The sequence below is a fragment of the Rutilus rutilus genome (genome assembly GCF_951802725.1).
Source record: "Rutilus rutilus genome assembly, chromosome: 19".
Taxonomy (NCBI): Eukaryota; Metazoa; Chordata; class Actinopteri; order Cypriniformes; family Leuciscidae; genus Rutilus; species Rutilus rutilus.
Window position 1 is genome coordinate 18,806,562 of NC_140232.1, and position 19,726 is coordinate 18,826,287.

Here is a 19,726-nt window from a genome sequence, read left to right on the forward strand (position 1 = left end):
AATTTTAGCATAACCTAACAGTTGCATCAAAGCAAATTTGTCCAGGTCTAAAAAATATTTATGATCCTTATTGGTGATTTAGCAATGTATAAAATCATGCAAATTATTTAGCTAAATATTAACCTGAATTGGTAAGCTAGCTAGTTTTGTCCAAAATGGCAAAGTGAGCAAAGTGCACAGGGCAAAGTGAGCCAAATGATGTGGGGTAAATTGAGCCAGCATTTTAACTTACCCCACCATAAGGCACTTTAGTTAAATTAAATTTCTGAAGTATAAACTGGTATAATGTCAATGTAATTTTGCGCAACTGGTTTAAGTCATTTTATTTTTTAATTTTTTTTGATAGGAACAATGTACAAGTACACCAAATCCTTCTCTGATAAGAACCAGAAGATGCTTAATCATACATGTCTCTCGAGTCTCGACCTGTAGTCCCTAATGGCCTAACATGTTTGACACTGCAGAAAAACTACCATGCCAACTAAGAACCTTTTTGACTACAATGTTTATTAGTTTCAGTGATATTTATTCATTCTAATTTTAATTTAGTTTTAATTTTTTCTCAACAAACTCTGTTTAGTCTGTTTTTGGGAAGGTTACAACTTTGGTGTTCAATATATTGATTTAGAAATAGAAACAATTAAAGATATTGAAATTTTAACTTCATTTGGTTGGTTTAATGTTGTTAACTATAAGAAAGAAAGAAAGAAAGAAAGAAAGAAAGAAAGAAAGAAAGAAAGAAAAGAAAGAAAAACCTATTTGCAAAATAGTGAAATGTGAAATTATTGATTCAGATTCAGATGGTGCAACTTACCCTCTGACTCGGATCAACTTACCCCGACCTGGATAAATTGAGCAACAGGAACATCATTTTTATAAGAAGCCATTTTTAGAACCCTTCGCCATAGATGTATTCTGATCATTTAAAACGATAGGAAACATCCTGAAATTCTCACCTCAGAATACATCTCTTTCCCTCTTCCCCCTCTCCTTCTCTCTCATGCTGAGATCACCAAAATTCACCCAAAAATCTATATGGTTTAATGTGAATAATTATCATACAGTATTATACATGTTTGGTGTAATTTGAAAGGTCTCAGTGCGACTGGTACAAATGTCTCATTACCAAAGAAGTAAACTATATATTTAAAATTATTACATTAAGATATTATGAGGAAATTGTATACTTTAAAAACATGTATTTGTCATATGACCATTTAAAATGAACAAAACAATGCTGAAAAAAATGTAAAAAATAAAGTTTAAGACTTTTCCTTACATTCATAAAACTCTTGTGTTGAACAAAGACAAATGTTTTAAGTTGTATCCCATTAAGTTATCTTAACTTAAATCTTAACCCCTAACACTACACTGTTAGAAAAATCTGTAGAAATTACAGTATTACTGGCAGCTACTTGCCAGTAACTTACTGTAGATTTAAATTGATGTTATTTACTGGCAACAATTTGTTCAAAATTAAATGAACATTAAAAATTAACAAGTCTTTATCTTTACAGAATAAAACTAAAATAACAGCCTCATTGAAAGCATTCTGGGAACCAAAATCTGAAGGAAAAAAACAGAAAAAGGTTGATGAAGATTTCTGGTTCCCAGAATGCTTTGCATTAGATTGTTATTTTATCATTTTATTCTGTAAAGACAAAGACTTGTTAATGTTTAATGTTCATTTAACTTTGAACAAACTGTTGCCAGTAAATAACATAAATTTAAATCTACAGTAAGTTACTGGCAAACAGCTGCATAACTACAGCAAATTTTTTACAGTGTACAACACCCTAACAGGCAGCTTTCGCAACCAATTGTAAAGACCTTTCAGCATGCCCATTACTATGACCTGCAAATACTAGGGGGGGTAACGGTTCTCGGTAAAAAAAAATCTAACCGCACTGTTCTCCACCCACTGTTCGGCACGCACTTGCTAAACTAAACTAATTTAAGCCTTGCCAATTTAAACATTTAGGCACAAGAAGACGCGAAAGGGAACTCGCGTGCGCTGTGAGAAGATTTGTGTGTGAAGCTTGCACACCGAAGCACGCAGACAGCGCGCAAATATCGAGTTCTCTTTCAAATCTTGCGCTTGAACGGACAAATTCACACAAAAATGATGTCAACATGCCCGCCTTGGCGGATATCCTAGCAAACATAGTAGGTTATGTCTTAAGTGAACGTAAACAGTCGAGAAAGACAACGCATTTGTATCAGCAGTGTACTGGATCTGTGCATTGTTTTAAAGTGACAGCAGCCTAAAATTCCTGCTGTCTGATTATATGAATTGTTGTTTTACATTTGATTACTTTATTATATTTAAACTACTGATAGATGCCTGAAAAACATGAAAAGCACTGTTTATTTTATTTATATTTGCTCTATTTTATTTATTTTATAATTTTTTCCCTGAATATAGCAAATATCGAAACCTTATAAACCATGACCCTAAAACCGTGATAAAACCAAACCGTGAATTTAAAACCGTTTGAATTGTTACAGCCCTAGCAAATACCCACACTTGGACTTTAATTCAGTCTTCAGTGTGTCACTAAAATCATTCTAAAATGCTGATTTGTTGCTTAAGAAACATTTGTATTGTCTATTATCAATGTTGAAAACATTGCTTAATACTTTTGTTGAAACAGAGATTTTTTTTTTGGATGAATAGAAAGTTCAAAAGAACAGCATTTATTTGAAATAGAAAATGTTTCTAACGTTATAAATGTCTCTAATGTCACGTTTTTATCAATTTAACGCATCCTTTTTTTTTTTTTTATAAAAGTAATCATTTCTTTAAAAACGGTGTTGAATATACCGATCATACCGGTTGAATAACCTGTTAAATATACGATTGAATACTAAATAAACGGTTATGAATATACTCAAACAATATTTATTCTTTATATGATATAACAGAGGAGTAACACAATGAATACTATTAATACAATTTTGACAACAGTGTTAAACACACAGCCAGAGTGTTTTCAGCTCCGAGGTGTTGTGATGGCTTTCTTAAAGTTGATAGCAGCTTTGATGCGGTTTTGACTGACTCCTCCCCTTTTAGATGCTCCACCCTTTCTATCCTTCTCCTTTGAAGGATTTGATAGTTTTCTCAGAATCTCTAAATTTAGCAGAAAGAAAGTTTACATTAAACAATGAGCCAGCAACTACAACATAAAGACATTTATTCTAATATCCCTAACAAAAATGTGCAATGTAAATAGTGATCACCAAAAGAAATATTTCTACACATTGTGAAAACTGCTGTGATTAGTAAACATGCCAATGAATTGGATTTGTCACAAAATCAGTTTAAATATCAAAACGAAGGAAAAAGGAAGCAATCGCTGTTTTTCTTGATACTAATTTCTCTGTAAACTGTTGTACTAAATTGAATGAGAGAAATATAGAAGCATTGCCTGCTAGCTCAGGGTAACTTGTGCCAAAGTCATACACTGCAGAATACTTAGGACCTTCACTGCCTTCACCTCCTGCACAAGAAAACATTGTTTTTACTGATTTTCCTCCCAGTTGTTGTGGTATCTGTTGTTGAAGTGGATAAGTGGAAACTCACGTGACACGCGTAATGGAATATAGCTCTCTCTCTCCTTCAGCAAACTGCAGACGAGGTCTGTGCTCTGTGCTCTCTCTGCCAAGTTCACCAGCTCTCCCGTCCTGTCCATCAAGTCCACAGTCTCTACAGTGAACACTTCTTTTTTAGATCTCCTACCTACACTAATGAGTCTGTTTAACTTCAAATTAACAGTTTGTGAGCGAGTTTCTGATTTTTAGTGTTGCTTGGAGTTAAAACAAACCCCAAACTAGTGGGTTTTACACAGGCAAACACAACTTGTATTATGTACTTCAAAACACGTAAGAATCCAAAGCTTTGAAATGATTCTTGCACTAAACTTTTAGGTAACTGAATTCATCTTCCCTGTCAACCCATGTTTGACCTGAGCTGAAGCAAACTTTGATTTACCTTGGGGATCCAGATTGCATTTTTCTTTAATACAGTGGATGAAGTTTATAATCTTGCAATTTAGGTTCAGTATCTCTTCTTTTCCCTCTGTAAGAAACATGAAAACATTGAAAACACAAAAACAAAAGGAACTTTGTATAATATATATACACACAAACACACACACAATTCAAAAGTTGTTGTTTTTTAAGGAATGAATTCCTTCATTCAGCATTAAATTGACATTTGTAATGTTACAATTGGTGATTTAGCAATGTATAAAATCATGCAAATTATTTAGTTAAATATTAACCTGAATTGGTAAGCTAGCTATAGGTTTGTCCAAAATGGAAGCAACAGGGCAAAGTTAGCTAAATGATGTGGGGTAAATTGAGCCAGCATTTTAACTTACCCCACCATCAGGCACTTTAGTTAAATTAAATCTCTGAAGTATAACCTGGTATAATGTCAATGTAATTTTGCGCAACTGGTTTAATTAATCTTTATATATATATATACACACACACACACACACACACACACACACACACACACATACATACATACATACATATATATATATATATATATATATATATATATATATACATACATACACACACATACATATATATATATATACATAAACGAACACACACAATTCAAAAGTTGTTTTTTAAGGAATGAATTCCTTCATTCAGCATTAAATTGACATTTGTAATGTTACAAGGGATTTCTATTTTTTTGAACTTTCTATTGATTAAAGAACCTGTAAAGAAAAATATAACGTTTTCCAAAATATTATGCAGCACAACAGTTTTCAACATTGATAATAAGAAGAAATCGGCATATTAGAATGATTTCTGAAGGATCATGTGACACTGAAGAAAATTCAGCTTTGCCATCACAGGAATAAATTACATTTTTAAAAATATATTAAAATAGAAAACAGTTATTTTAAACGGCAATACTATTTCATATTACTGTTTTCCTGTATTATTGAATAAATAAATGCAGACATGAGACTTCTTTCAAAAACATAAAAAACAGACCAGATTAATGTAATATATAAACGCTGCAATCTGCACTTACCACCAAATATCACGGTAATGAACATCTCGGTCTACTCTCTCAGCAGCCTGCGGTAATGAACGAGTCTGTTCACACAGTAGGAAAATAAAAGGCAGTTAAATGTTGTTGACTACAGCCATACCTAGAGACAAAGCCCTGGTTTATGAGGAATGTTGAAAAGTTCTGAAGTACTGAATATAATTGGCAGACTAGACTCAATGTAATCAGAACTTTATCCTGCTGTGCCACCACTGAACTATGGATGAACTCCCCTCCTGGCCTAGAATCTGCATTTCATAAACAACACTATATTACACGGGCTACATTATTCACTCTCTTTTTCTGCCTCTCAATCTCTCTCTCACCCCCTTGAAAGGAGAAGAGAGAAAGGGTTCTTTTTATGAAGCAGACCAGTCTGATTAGTCTCCATGGAGTTAGTACACAGACAGACAGGTTCTTTGATACTTTGAAGTACTATTCCAGGACATGCAGCAGATCTATAGCCTTTTTCCCATGACTTTAAGCATAACAGTAAGAGAACAGCAGCTATTTCGGTATTGGCTTGAGAAAAAGTTATGCCATAAGAAATTAGTCTTGAAGGACCAATAGGTTAGCAAACTTCATTAATTTAAATGTCTGATGCAATTTTGTCCCTGTACTCTAACTGCATGAACCTTGAGTGCAACTTCTACTGCTGGATGTGAGATGATCCATAAAAACAATCTGATTGTTTTACTCATGCTCTCAATTATCTCTGCTAAAAAAAAAAAAAAAAAAAAAAGTCCAGTTCTGTTTTTATCAAATCAAATGATTTGATCTGTTTTTATGAGTGGCATTATTAAAAGAGAGCAAATAAGTAACTGTGAGTTGAAGCTCTAATTTTCATGGTAAGTTGATTTTTTTTTGAAAGTCAATTTCTGTATAGATACATGCCTTCACAAAAAAGACATTTATGATTATACAGAAGATTTCTGTTTCAATTAAGTGCTGTTCTTTTGAACAGTTCATCAATGGATCCTGAAAAATGTAGGCTAACACGGTTTCCACAAAAATATTAAGTTTCCATAAAAATATTAAACTGTTTTCAACACTGATAATAATAAGAAATATACGTTTCTTGAGCTCCAATTCAGCATTTTAGAATTATTTCTGAAGGATCATGTGACACTGAAGACTGGGGTAATGATGCTGAACAATTCAGCTTTGCATCACATTTAAAATATATATATAGGCCTATATAAAAAAACGGTTATTTTAAATTGTAATAATATTTAACAATATTATGGTTTTTGCTGTATATTTGTTCAAATAAATTCAGCCACAACGAGGATGAGTGACTTTTTTTTAAAACCTTTTAAAAATCTTAAAGGCCAGCTCTCGCCAAATTGCAACCTAGGCTATTTTTGTTAATCTACCCGAGTCAAACATTCGTGTAAAAGCATAAATAGAATGGAAACGCCACTTTTAAGATTGACCGTATTTTCGTTTTCAGTGAAGTCAAAATGCCTTTTGAATGGGAGTGCTTGGGGCACTACAATGATAGCATAAAAATCGCTATTTTTAAAACACTAAGGAGGCTCGACATAACATGAAACTGTGCTTGAAGTATCACCAGGGGCTCTACACATGAACTTGAGCATTGACAACATCGTTTGTGTACACAAAGTTTACTAAAAATAAAGGTTTTGTACGACTCACTTTGTCAGTTACCGTTTTCATTGGCTGGAATTTGTCAGTCAAAAGTAGTCGATCTCCGAATGCAACGTGACATGACAACATCATGTCACGTTGCATTAGAAAATACGGTCAATCTTAAAAGTGGCGTTTCCATTCTAATTATGCTTTTACACAAATGTTTGACTCGGGTAGATTAACAAAAAATAGCTTAGGTTGCAATTTGGCGAGAGTTACAACCCCAAACTTTTGAACGGTTGTAGGTTACATTATAAAAAAATCCCATTCCAGTTTTATTAGTTTACATGACTTTTTTTTCCTTTTCAATCATACTTTTAAAATGAAAATATTTGTTTCCCCCTTGGAAGATTGCTAATACACAACTCTGGCCAGAATAACAGCCGTTGAGACACAAACAGCAACTTCCCCATGACAACACAAGCTTAAGTCATAAGCCCAGATTCCAGTTATACCTAACACTGCTTTTCAGGAAGAAAAACATTTTTTTATCAGTGTGTAAACATTATTAGCTTCATCACCAGTTATTTTCCACAACTTTAAATGTGATATGAGGCCCTCTACGAGCTTTAGGTCAAAGATGAGACCAATCAAGCCTGTTTGCTTAGCTCAATAAAAGCTAAATGTATGCCAAAGGTTATAGGCCTACTACATCTACACATATCCTACTCACTCACGGTGCTCCCACAGTATGCCAATAGAGGCATATAGAGCAGACATAAATAGTTACTGCATCACGAATACTGTATGTTTGAGGAACAAATTGCTATTGTTGAAGATCCAAAAGCTCAGCTGACAGACATGGAGTCGAGCCCAGGAGTCATATTGGAGTTAATTAGGAGGAAGGGTGTGAATAGCCTTCTGCATTTTCAGACGCATTAACATCCCTTTGTGTCAGCACACAATGAGCCTTTGTTTGCAATAACTCGAGATGGATTAGGCCTACTGTAGCCTGTTTTTGTGTAAAATCTGTCAGTAGCGCCAGATGAACCATTTGATATGAAACGATTCCATTCGAATCAGATGTGCTTAAAGTAAAGCTACCATTGATTTCATTTTTAAAACCTATAATCTATAAAACAAATAATCTATACATAGCCTATGTGATATCTACATGTCATATGTTGAGCTCAATTCAGAAAATTAGATATAGAAATCTCTTGAGATAAACTATTGCAGCCTTTTAACCTGGAATCTTTTGGGATTGGGAAATAGGCTGGGAAAAATACAATGTTAGGATTCATATAAGCCTTCAGCGGGTGATCCAGCACTACAGTCCAAGAGGAGGAATCTCCTGGGATGAGCACTTCATGTCTTTGGAAGGAAATTCGCAATTCATTTCACAGCTTGCTCTTAAAGCTATATCACACATTTGGCCAAATCGTTTAGGCCTACTAACTGCATACTTATTGCTTAAGTATGTAAACGGTACATTCAATTAAGTTTAAAAAGTTAATGTAATAACTTTTTAAACTTAATTGAATGTACCGTTTACATACTTAAGCAATATCAAGAGCACTACATTTACATTTATGCATTTGGCAGATGCTTTTATCCAAAGCGACTTACATTGCATTTCAAGGTTCACACATTCACATTCTTAACAATTCTTGCTTTCCCTGGGAATTGAACACATGACCTCAGCGTTGCAAGCGCCAAGGCTCTACTGTTTGAGCTACAGGAAAATATCGCACTTTTTGCATATGTTTTTGCTCGCCCTCCATTTGCAACTCAGTAATTGTCATTTATGGTAGAGGAAAATCAAATGTGTCCACATTGCCGTTTCTGTGGCCTAAGACTGCATGACCGGATGCAGCAAGAATTAGCACAAAATCACAAGCAATGGGTTGATGTGAAATCACATGTTTCATGAACATTGCCAGGGCAGTACAATATCTTGTTGCAACAGAATGACGATAACAAATCTGATACTTTTTTTTTTTTTTCCCTTTATGGAGCTTTCCACAAACAGGAACAAAATAAGGCAGCAAAAATCTTTTTGAGCACTCTATGATGATACAGATAAGATCAGGATCAGCAGGGGCGTGAGTGAGACAGGGCTGTATTTTGTCCCCATTTCTTTTCAACCTCTACGCTGAGGTGGTTGTGTGAAATTTAGACCTGGACTCGTAGAATACTGAAGTGAGGATCGGGGGAACCATCAACAATTTGAGATATGTGGACGATTCAACCTTGCTGACTGAAAGGGAAGAGGACCTGATACATTTAATTTTGAAAATCGACACACTAATCGCACCTTAACATAAAAAAGCAAAGATCACGACGACAGCAGCTAGTGGAGAAGATCATTGACCAAGAAATTGAATCAGTCAAAAATTGACCAAGATGGAAAATCCACCCCTGAAATCAAGCTCAGGGTCGCACTGGGCCACACTGCAACGGTTGGTATGAATAAGATATCACTCACTCTACCAAAAGCGGATTAGTCAGAACCATCATCTTTCCCAAGACGTTGTATGGGCGTGAGGGTTGGACAGTAAGTGAGGCCGCCAGAAGGAAATTCGATGCATTCGAAATGTGGTGCTGGTGGAAACTGTTACGAATACCTTGGATAGAAAACAAATAAAGAAGTATTGGATCGCATAAAATCAGGGACGTCACTATGAAATCACTAGACTACAACAGTTATTTTGGCCATGTTATGCGAGCAAACTCGCTAAAGTCAGTAATGTGTGGAATGGTCAGTGGAATCAGAAGAAGGGCACGACAAAGAACTCGCTGGCTCGACACCATTAAAATGGATACCAATATGAACATTAAACAGTTGAAAGAAGCCGTGCTCGACAGGATAGCATGGAGAATGCATGTCTATAAGGTGAAAGGATAGACTATCTTCAAATTTATGTTAGATGTAATCTATCTAATAGTTCTCAATAAAAAGCATTGGATTTGTGCCCCTGATGATTTATAAACAAAAATAACAAGACTCCAAAAATGTATATGTGGAAAGTGTCTCATTGAAAACCACAGTCAAAGAGCAATACTTAAAAGCTTTCACAAAGCCTACAAAACACATAGCCAAACAACACAGCAAGAGTTGCAACATGCTTTCCCAGTTACAAATCAACAACATCAATGGCCTGTGGGCATTTGTGCATGTAGAACTGTTGGGTTCATGTTTGTGTTGCAGTGCAGATGCCGAGGTCGTGTTCATGTCTGCTGGGTTCAGCTGTCAGCCGTCACAAGAAAACAAAGCGCGTTCTCCCTGTCTCGGGGGTGTGAACCATTGAGATCTAACTGAGAATGCCTTTTAAAATCCTGAATTTGATTTGAGGAAGCAAACAGGATGTCAAATTGTAATTTAAATCCATCAAATCCAATTCATATCCATCCACAAAGTAAAAATGAATGTATTAAATTTAATGATTGAAAAGTTTGGGTTAAATGTTGTTCCACCACAGACTTCCGCCATATATATATATATATATATATATATATAATTTTTTTTTACACATTTTCATTAAAATCATTACTATGTCAAACTGTACACACTCAGTTCTGAGCTGCTACTGGGTCCACATCAATGTCAAGTCTTTAAAGAAGCAAAAATATACTTTGTCTTTCATATTTAGCCCATTCATAATTTCATCGTTATTTTGGAACAGCAAATAAATAATATATATGGTGGGAGAACATTTAACCCAAACTTTTCAAAATGCCAAGCATCAATATACTATCAACAGATTGAAATGTTTATTTTGTAACATTATATGCAAGCAATATGATGGAGATTTTGTGAGACTGTATGGCATTGTTTTGAGGTATATCTCTAATCAGTTTTACTATTCTACCTTGCTGGGAATAAATATAAATCATCACTTATATATATTTTTTCAATTATTTATTTATGCTGTACTAAAGAAATTCCAATTCAACATCCTGTAGCTGGAAAACAGACATTCTTAATGTTTTACATTCTTAAGTTTGAAAATTACATCTGATATAAAGAATTGATATTCATTACGGATGCCCATTTCAGTCAGCCATGCCTTGCTCTTTAATCTTTTTTTTCTTCAAATTTTCATTAAAATCATTTCAATATCAAACTGTACACACTCAGTTCTGAGCTGCTCCAGATCACATCAATGTCAAGACTTTAAAGAAGCAAAAATATACTTTGTCTTTCTTTCGGAGCAGCAAATAAATACTTTGAATCCATCATTCGGACAGCATTATTTATCAGGAAACCTCCGTGAGTTCAACACAGTTGGCTGTCTGCAGGTACAGGGCTGATTTAATGTGAAGTGGTGAGGACAGATCCTTCCCATCAGTAATGTCAAACACAGCATGCTTCCTGCACGCAACGCCCTCATTATTCCCAGTGAGCGGCGACTCTGGATGCCTCAGTGCCGGATGTCTGTGGGAATTAGTGAGTTCCATAGGCCGGTTGTCTAACGTGGAGTTTTCCGCGGTAACAGGTCTGTGCGTGTGGCCGGGTTCGGCACTTTCACAGCTGCTGGTGGTGCTGCTCTGCTCGGTGTAGAGGTCTCGCACCAGGCCGTTGACTTTAATCCGAAGTGAATCTGCCATGCTCGTTCGGGTTGAGGTTCGGGTGCTCCCATTGCAAGAAAGAGGCTCCCGTCTGCCCAAGATGTGATATCGTACTATCTTCCGGAAGGTGTATCTGAACTCACGTATGCGGTAGGCGTAGATGAAAGGGTTCACGACCGAATTTGCATGCGAAAGGATTATAGCCAGGTACATGATAAGAACAGGTGGCCGGACACAATTAGGACAAAACAGAGTGAAACAGTTGATGATGTGCAGCGGCAACCAGCACACAGCAAACAGGCCGACGATGATGGCCAGAGACTTGGCGGCATGGACCTCTTTCTGCAGGGTGGAGCGGGACTTGAGCTCGCACGGCATGGCCTTGGACTCGATGCATCTGAGTTGGTGGCGCGCAGCCATGAAGATCCGCAGGTAAATGGCCAGCATTAGAAGCAAAGGCACTAGCACGCAGGCGAAGAAGTTGAAGTAGACCATGTAGTCCATGACCACCACCTCCTCGAACAAACACTGCATCATGCCGGGCGGGCAGTCGGTGCTGTTGATGGGCTTCTCTGAGCGGGCTTTGTGCCAGCCAAGCATGGGCGTTAGACCGATGATAACCGACAGAACCCAGCAGATCGCTATGATGCCTTTGGCACGCTGCCCGGTTACTAGGCTGTTGTATCTGGAAGAGAGAGAAAATCATGTTTTTCAAATTCCCCAGCCATAAATGTTTGTTCCAGATTGTCTGGACTGCACATCTAAAAGGTCCAAAGTACTAACAAAAGTAAGCAAATGACAGCATGGCTGTAAACCTAGACACCCCTGTTTACATCATGCTGGAATTATGTAATTATTAGTTTCCCAAGAGTAAAAATATCTCGTGTCTCACAATTGCGACTTTTCAGTTCTGACTTTATATCTTACAATTGCAATTTTATTTCTTATAATTGCGATTTTTTTTTTTAGATCTCACAATGTAACTTTCTATATTCTGACTTAATATCTCAGAATTGCAATTTATTCTTTTATAATTGCGAATTTATAGAAGTTATTTAAAGATTTTATACTTCATATGCATTTTAATTCTTTAAGTCTGAAACTTCCAATAATTCAAACAGCATCTACCCATATTTGTCATTTTAATATAGCCAGTGTTACCTTGTTTGCTTTCTTTCTTCCTCTAGATTTTACAAAAGAATACATTTGTGAATGTAGAGATGAAGATTTTTTGTCTGTCATCGACAGCAATATCACACACAGATACATTTTTGAGAATTAGAACAACCTTGAAGCAACCACAGTGCTAATGATCCTAGCATCCATTCACAGTATTTCCAGCAAACTCTCCCATTGGAGCAATTAAGAAGAAAGAATGTCAGCGTTTGGAACAGAAATCTATTTTCAGTCTTTTTTTGGGCCAGTGTGGGAGAACAGCTGAGTTCCTTGGCCTCTATTAGTCTCATTCTCCAGATGTAGAAGTTCAGTGAGCCACACAGAGAAAACATCCCCATCCCCATCCCTGTCCCCGACCCAAAACCTGCTGACAGGACGTGGACACGCACGTGGTCTATCACACATCTCATTGAAAACAGCAGAACTGACCATTCCAAAACAGAATGAGACTAAATTTCCTTAATCTCCTTTAGCACGTTAGCTGTACATCCTGAATAGTGCTAATCGGCTCATCATGAGGTATAAGGAGTTTACGGGGAAAAAAAAGACTGACTGACAAAAAACAGAAGTGGATACTTTCTAAAGGAAATCTGTACAAACTATTAGCAAAAACATTCCAGAGTAAATCAGATTTACGAGAGGTTGTGTTTAAAGACAGCCTCAAAATCAAGAGTTCTCAGACCATGCCATGTTCTTAAATCATATTCACCTAAAAATAGCCAAGAATCTGATGTTTGCTGGAAAAACACAATGTGTGCTATAATGGAACCCTAAGTTTATTTCAAATGAGTAATTTGGCACTATTTCCCCGACAAATGGGAACAGGGCCATGTGTGTTCATTTCCTGAAAAGACCATCTTAATCCAGCATGAATCTCCATACTGATCCAGACTGGTTTCCCTGCTGAAAAAAACCCCATCTTAGCAGGCCAGCCTAAGTTGGCCTACTTGTCTTAGGTAGTCTCCCAGCCTGGTCAGGCTAGTTTTAAAGAGGTTTTAGTCACATTTCAGCTAGACCAGCAAAGCCCAGCCCAGTGTGCACTTTCAGTAGGTTTCAGCTGGTCTAGTTGCTTTGATGTTCCAAAAAATGCTGGACAACTAGAAAGAAGAATGCTGGTTAAGCTAGTTGACCCTTAAATGCATGAATGTTTCGCCAATCATTATTACATATTCGGGTCTTTAGCGTCCTGGATGTATATCTAACACGGATGGATCTCTAACTGTTGCAATAGAATAAAACTCTCCTGTTACTTTAATTACAATTGCAAAATTAAATAAACCACATTTAGTTACCTTTTGGATTTTGGAAGGGTTCAATTTCAGCAGATGCTTTTTACCATCATCACTGTAATAGTCAGAGCTCATTTCCCCAGTACTTTCAGCATCTGGCTCATGTTTGCGATCTTATTCTCAGACTTATTGTTTTTAACATCTTCAAAACCAATATTTTAGTCGCTGACAGCTTCTTCACCAGATCCACCATCAAGTGACAGTGTCACTACTATTTGATTGCGTACAGTGCTTGCTCTGCAGTAAATCGCTAAGCCATTTCAAGTTTTGTTGATGACACTTATGTGTTCTTTTGTTTTATGCCCGTGCGCATTATAAGTGAAACATCACGTCATTGTGTATCAGACATTGCCACATTGAGGAATCTAGGTGAACTGCATTTATTGAGTAATCAGAGATTCAATTATTGTTAAACACAAAAAATACGAACATTATTACACACCACGGGTCGCTTTGGACCCAATACACTTTTTACAAAGATTATTAGAAAACAGGCATAATTCTTGCATTCAAAACATTCAAAATTCTTGCATTCAAAACACATGCTGGTTGGTAGATAACTGGTAGAAACCTTTTGAATGCCAAAACTATTTAACATTGGTGGCATCATGTAATTAATGGTCTACAAAATGTAATAATAAACAGATCCAACTGACAATAGGAATAAAAAAACAACCTCCCTGAAGTAAGAAGAATATCCAAAACGTGAATATCCTGAAAGCAACATTCTTCACTCACCTTAGCGGGATCTTGATGGCAATGTAGCGGTCAATGGCGATGGCCAGAAGACTAAATATGGAGCTCTGGGTCAGCACTAGGACGAAGCAGGCGATGAACAGACAACCATAGAATCTGGCACAGAAACCAGTGCTGATCACGATGGAGAAGGGGATGGCCAGCACACCCACTGCGATGTCCGCAATGGCCAGCGAAACAACAAAGAAGTTGGTGATGCTCTGGAGGTTGCTGTTGAGGGCCACTGCCCAGCAGACCAACACGTTGCCCAGGATGGAGAGCAGGGCAATCAGCAGCTCCAGAATCACGTACAACACGTCAAAGTCATTGTTCAGCATGGTGAGGTCTCTGGGGAGAAAGGACGATGCCTCGCCTCAATGTCCATAGCTGCAGCTCGAGGCAACAGCCAACTCACGAGGCCTAGTGTCAGCCTTACCAGAAGACTGAGATGCTTTTAGAAGAATAATCAAATGTTGCGTCGGTAAAAACGTTCCAGACTGTTGAATCGCTAGTTAAAAATGTGCCATAAAACTTTGTAAATCATTTTTTAAAGTATTAATACACATTAGAATTTAACCTCAGATCTTACAAAAAAAAGATTTGGCATTAAATAAATACAACTAACAAAAAAAAAAAAAAATCGTTATGATTCCATGTCATGATGTTAGACTTGATGGTCCAGTCCTCATTCCATGTGTTGCTTGCCCTTCTTTCTATAACATTTAATATTCCACTGCATTCCCTGGAGAAAGAAAAAATGAAAGTATGTCATCAACAGCAAAACAAGGCTCTGAAGAGGAGGACTGGACAAAAACAGATAAAAGTAAAAAACTGACTTTTTTGGCAATGGCACTGACAACAATATGGGGTTTAAAAATAATACTGAGTGTTGCAGCAGCATGATAAGATTACCCCATTTCCTAAAACCTAACAATGAAATACTGACACTTAATCGGGATTGACTAATAACAGCAGACTATTGAGCTTTTCCAGAGTCAAAGCCCTTTCTTGTAAATACAAATGGCAAGCTTTAACACACTGCAAGATTAAGAAACATATGGGAACACAAAAAAATCTTGAAGTGGATATTCTTTATCTCAGACTTTACATTTACCAGACACTCCAGTAGTGATAGCCAGAAGCTTTCCTTTTGTTTTTGTGTTTATGGGAAGTCATTCCGAAGCCCTTAACTGAGAGTCTGAGCTATTTACCCCGAAGTGTTCCCACACTGCTGCAGAAGCACTCCCTGAGGTTACTCACCTCTGAAAAACATGAGAAAACAGCTGCTCTGCTACATTTACAGCGCTTTTCAAACATACTTTACAAACATATATTCAAATCATTTTTTAAATAGCCTTTATATATATATATATGCGTTACAATCTCATTCTAGAGGGAATTCTATAGGTCCTAAATGGTTTTTTTATTTTTGGAAGATAAATGTTTTTTTTTTTTTTTAAGTCAATTTTGTGAACTTTTAGGACTACACTAGCATATAGACAACCTCAAAGCTTATATACAGGGACTAATATTTGCAACACAATGGCCTGCTTTCACAATGGCCAGGATTAGGCCTTAGTTCAATTAGGACATTTAAGTAGCTTTTATAAAAAACATTACTGGTGTGCATCTTAAGACAAAACAATGGCACTGATAAATTTTAAGATATGTCAGTGCAAGTTGCTTTTAGTTAAGACAACACAAACATTAATTTTAGTCTGGGACTAGGCAAGCCTTGTCTGTAAAATCGGGGGTAAGTCTCATGACATTTGACACAAAAAAAAAAAAAAGAAGAAAAATGAATAGAATGTGAATAGGTGACTGTCATAAACAAGAACTGACAGTGGGGAGGTGAAAATGATTGTAGTAACAGGTGAGAATATAATAAACATAATAAAGAAGATCCTGACGCCCAGCCTCACAGCCATTGATATGGATCTGTGAGAGTTTAGGGCTGACAATGGGACAACAGAGAAACGGGTCTCCAAAACATTGAAAGAAGAAGAAGAGCAAGAAGGCATTCCCTGCGTCCCAATGTGCATACTATCCGCCCTATCTGCCCTAAATAGTATTGACAATTACTAATGTCACATACTTTTTAGGATGGATAGTATGCACATTGGGACGCAGGCATTGTTCAAGCCAGGGGTGCCCAACCCTGCTCCTGCCGATCGACTGTCCTGCACAGTTCATCTCCAACCCTAATCAAACACACCTGCCTTTAATTTTCAAGTTGCTTCAGGTGTGTTAGATTAGGGTTGGAGATAAACTGTGCAGGACAGTCGATCGGCAGGAGCAGGGTTGGGCACCCCTGCTATACTAGACAGATTGTGGGCCACAACCTGTGCCAACACCAGACTCAACAGTGGACCCTTGTGGATGGATGATGGAAAAGATCAGTCTACATCCATCCATCATCGAACACAGTCACAAACTCTATCTGGCTCAAATCTGATTCATTCCTTACTAAACCAAATCCAAAATATCAGGGTTTGATAGCAAACCAATTCAAACTTTTCAGATGAAACAGCAAGACCAGCTCAGAACAAACAGATGTACTTCAGCTGTGTGCGAATGAAGGTTTTACAGCTGTTTTGCTCTCCTTTTACCTCAGCTGATTGATAGTATCATAAAATGAAAAATGATCATAAAATGTTCCATTTCTCAGTTGAAAATCGGTTTTGATTCTTACATTCGGGAAGATTTATTTGCTGTTATGAAGTAAAAAAAAAAAATCTGGGTCAAGTTAGATATAGAAATGATGTTTCAATACATCTAACATGCTGAAATCACAAGTAAACCACTTAAGGCATATCAGGAGAAACAAAAAGTCAATTTTACACACGCACGTGTGTGTGTGTGTATGTGTGTGTGTGTGTGTGTGTGTGTATTATGACTCTGATCTAAAACAAAAACTCTTATACACTGTACAGAACAACTTTATTAATATAAAGTAACTGGTATCTCTTGTTATGTTATTTTATAAATCAGTAATTATCAAATAGTGACTAGTATCTTTTTTCATTTCTAACCATGCATTAGAATAGACAGTAGTTCTAGTCCTAAGTGTTACTGGTAACAAACTTTTGCCAGTCATTCAAAGATCTTATAGATTTTATCTATTAACTTCTGACTCATATTACTAGTATGTATTCAAATTGTTGATAGTACGCATTTCTAAGTATTACTAATACAAATGGCTATTTCTTAATTACTTATTTTGTAGCAATTAGAAATTATACAAAAGTTACTAGCATCTACAGTACAGTATTCCAGCCAGGTTTACTAGTGCTTATTTATTAGATACTAATGCCTATTTATGAGACACCAGTATTCAGCATCTATACCAGCAAACACACAGTGTATAAAATAACAACATAGAGTGCTGAATCAACACAAAGTTGTTGTTAAAGTTAACACTTTAGATGTTAGACACTGGGTGTTAGGCACAGTGGGTGTTAATTTTTGTACAGTTTTGCTACAGAAGTGAGAGCTAAGAAACAGAAGTGTATGCACTGAAAAAAAAAAAAATGTTTTGAAGTGGTAAACCATAAATAAAACAAAAATTCCTGGAGCACTTTGTACAAGAAAATACTGGTAACACTTTGGTTTAAGGTCCAATTCTTAATATTAACGGCTTATTATGCATATTACAAGTTTATTGGCTGTTTAATAGTAGCCTACTTATAAAGCACATATTAATGTCTTGTTCTGCACGACCATCTTCTACATCCAATAATCCTACCCAATATCTAAACTTAACTACCTTACTAAATATTAATAAGCAGTAATTAGGAGTTTACTGAGGCAAATTTCATAATGAACAGTTAGTTAAATGTGAGAGTTATACCTAATCTAAAGTGTGACCAAAATACTATTTCAGAATTGCTTTACGTTTAATTAAGTGTTACTGTACTTGCTGTTTCCATAATTGTTCATTTACCGTAGGCTACTAGCATATTCTGAGTGAAAATAGTTTCTATACCAGTTTCTTAAAGTTTAAAACAGGTATGTGTTTAAAGAATAAGTAGCCTACCTACTAGTGAATTTGGATTAGATACGAGTAACCAGTGACTAAACAAATGAGTATATGAATGCCAGAGGCTAATTGAAAGTATTTAGTCGCTTTTGAAAAATACCAAGAGTTCAGTGAATAGTTAGTGGTGAAATTGAAAAATATGCTAATTCCTACAGGAATACTTAGCCTACTAACAAAAATAAAAACACTAGTTTAAACAGTATGCCTTCTACCAACAAAATACACAATGGTTAATTTTAAGGAATAAATGTTAAAATGGCTTGCCATGAACTGCAGTTTCATTTACACTGCTAGTTTGCGCCCAAACGCAATTCAGTTGTATATTAATCGTTTTCTTCTCAGTGAATTAACTTAGCTGTAGTTGGGGTTGTTCCTGTATTATTTGTTTTGAAGCGAAAATATTTCAATGCCTGCAGAACTAGACACAGCATGAGTTTTAACTATTAGAAACAATCTCACTTGAATAATTCACTTTAATATAAAAAATGCAGGCAAGCTGTGTACGAATTATTTAATTCAAATGTATGCCAACAAATCCGATTCATTCGAAACTCCGCCGGCTCTTATTAGGTAAATGGTTTCAACTTACCATCAGAGTTGATAACTCCTGGAATGACTGAATAAGAAAAATAAAACAAGAAGGACACCCCATGAACAAAAGATAAAAAAGGTAACCCTCCGAAAAAGAGTCCTCAGTGGTTCATGATTCCGTCGGCGCGTTCAGGCGTCAGCTGTGAGTCGCGCGCCCTCGTATCAGCAGCACTAAGAAGTGACAGACTAGGAAGAATGAGAGCCTGTGCTTGACCAATCCGGAGCCGGAGGTCTGGACGAATGTTTAGATACTGATACTGCTCCTTCCTGTGATCTAGTATCAGTGAAACAACTGAACTGCGACTGCCATTTCTCTTGTGAGATTATCTGAAAGGAAATTTAGAAGGCAGAAGTAGGCTACAGTATTCAAATTAGCAACTATTTTGTATTGACAATGTAATAGGTTTGATTGAGATTTATCAACAATTTAAATGGAAATCTTTCTGTAAATATATTTAAAAAATCTATAAACAGACAGTTTCTCTGAGACTTTAGTCCCACAGTTAAACCAGACCGGTATTAAGGTCAATCTGAGTTTCATTCACACGTGACAGTGAAAGACAATAGGGATCTGTGCAGGAAAGCAGGGCAATTAATTGGTCTCATTCACGACAAAATGAAATTTTCCCTATGTAATGACTGACGTCATAT

General features: G+C 36.4%; 2 protein-coding genes across 2 annotated transcripts; both read right to left on the reverse strand.

Moving 5' to 3' along the window:
- Positions 1 to 1,878: 1,878 nt before the first annotated feature.
- c8h22orf15 (chromosome 8 C22orf15 homolog) lies at positions 1,879 to 6,227 on the reverse strand. The gene is made up of 5 exons (XM_084390385.1): positions 5,063 to 6,227; positions 3,992 to 4,078; positions 3,584 to 3,706; positions 3,429 to 3,500; positions 1,879 to 3,130 (listed from the first exon to the last, which is right to left on the reverse strand). The coding sequence occupies exons 1-5, from the start codon at positions 5,085 to 5,087 to the stop codon at positions 2,994 to 2,996; spliced, it is 444 nt and encodes a 147-aa protein (XP_084246511.1). The 5' UTR covers positions 5,088 to 6,227; the 3' UTR covers positions 1,879 to 2,993.
- Positions 6,228 to 6,375: 148 nt separating this feature from the next.
- On the reverse strand, positions 6,376 to 19,307 carry adora2aa (adenosine A2a receptor a). Its single transcript, XM_084390384.1, has 3 exons — positions 19,074 to 19,307; positions 14,449 to 15,187; positions 6,376 to 11,930 (listed from the first exon to the last, which is right to left on the reverse strand). Exons 2-3 carry the CDS (start codon positions 14,781 to 14,783, stop codon positions 10,934 to 10,936), a joined length of 1,332 nt encoding a protein of 443 aa, XP_084246510.1. The 5' UTR covers positions 14,784 to 15,187; positions 19,074 to 19,307; the 3' UTR covers positions 6,376 to 10,933.
- Positions 19,308 to 19,726: the final 419 nt, after the last annotated feature.

What these genes read in the sequence shown, in the direction of transcription:
- c8h22orf15 (XM_084390385.1), bottom strand. Translation starts at nt 5,087, where the DNA reads ATGTTCATTACCGTGATATTTGGTG. An exon ending in CATTACCGTGATATTTGGTG is followed by an intron (nt 4,079 to 5,062) that starts GTAAGTGCAGAT and finishes TGTTTCTTACAG; the next exon opens with AGGGAAAAGAAGAGATACTG. An exon ending in AAGTTACCCTGAGCTAGCAG is followed by an intron (nt 3,131 to 3,428) that starts GCAATGCTTCTA and finishes TGCTAAATTTAG; the next exon opens with AGATTCTGAGAAAACTATCA.
- adora2aa (XM_084390384.1), bottom strand. Translation starts at nt 14,783, where the DNA reads ATGCTGAACAATGACTTTGACGTGTTGTACGTGATTCTGGAGCTGCTG. An exon ending in GCCATCAAGATCCCGCTAAG is followed by an intron (nt 11,931 to 14,448) that starts GTGAGTGAAGAA and finishes TCTCTCTTCCAG; the next exon opens with ATACAACAGCCTAGTAACCG.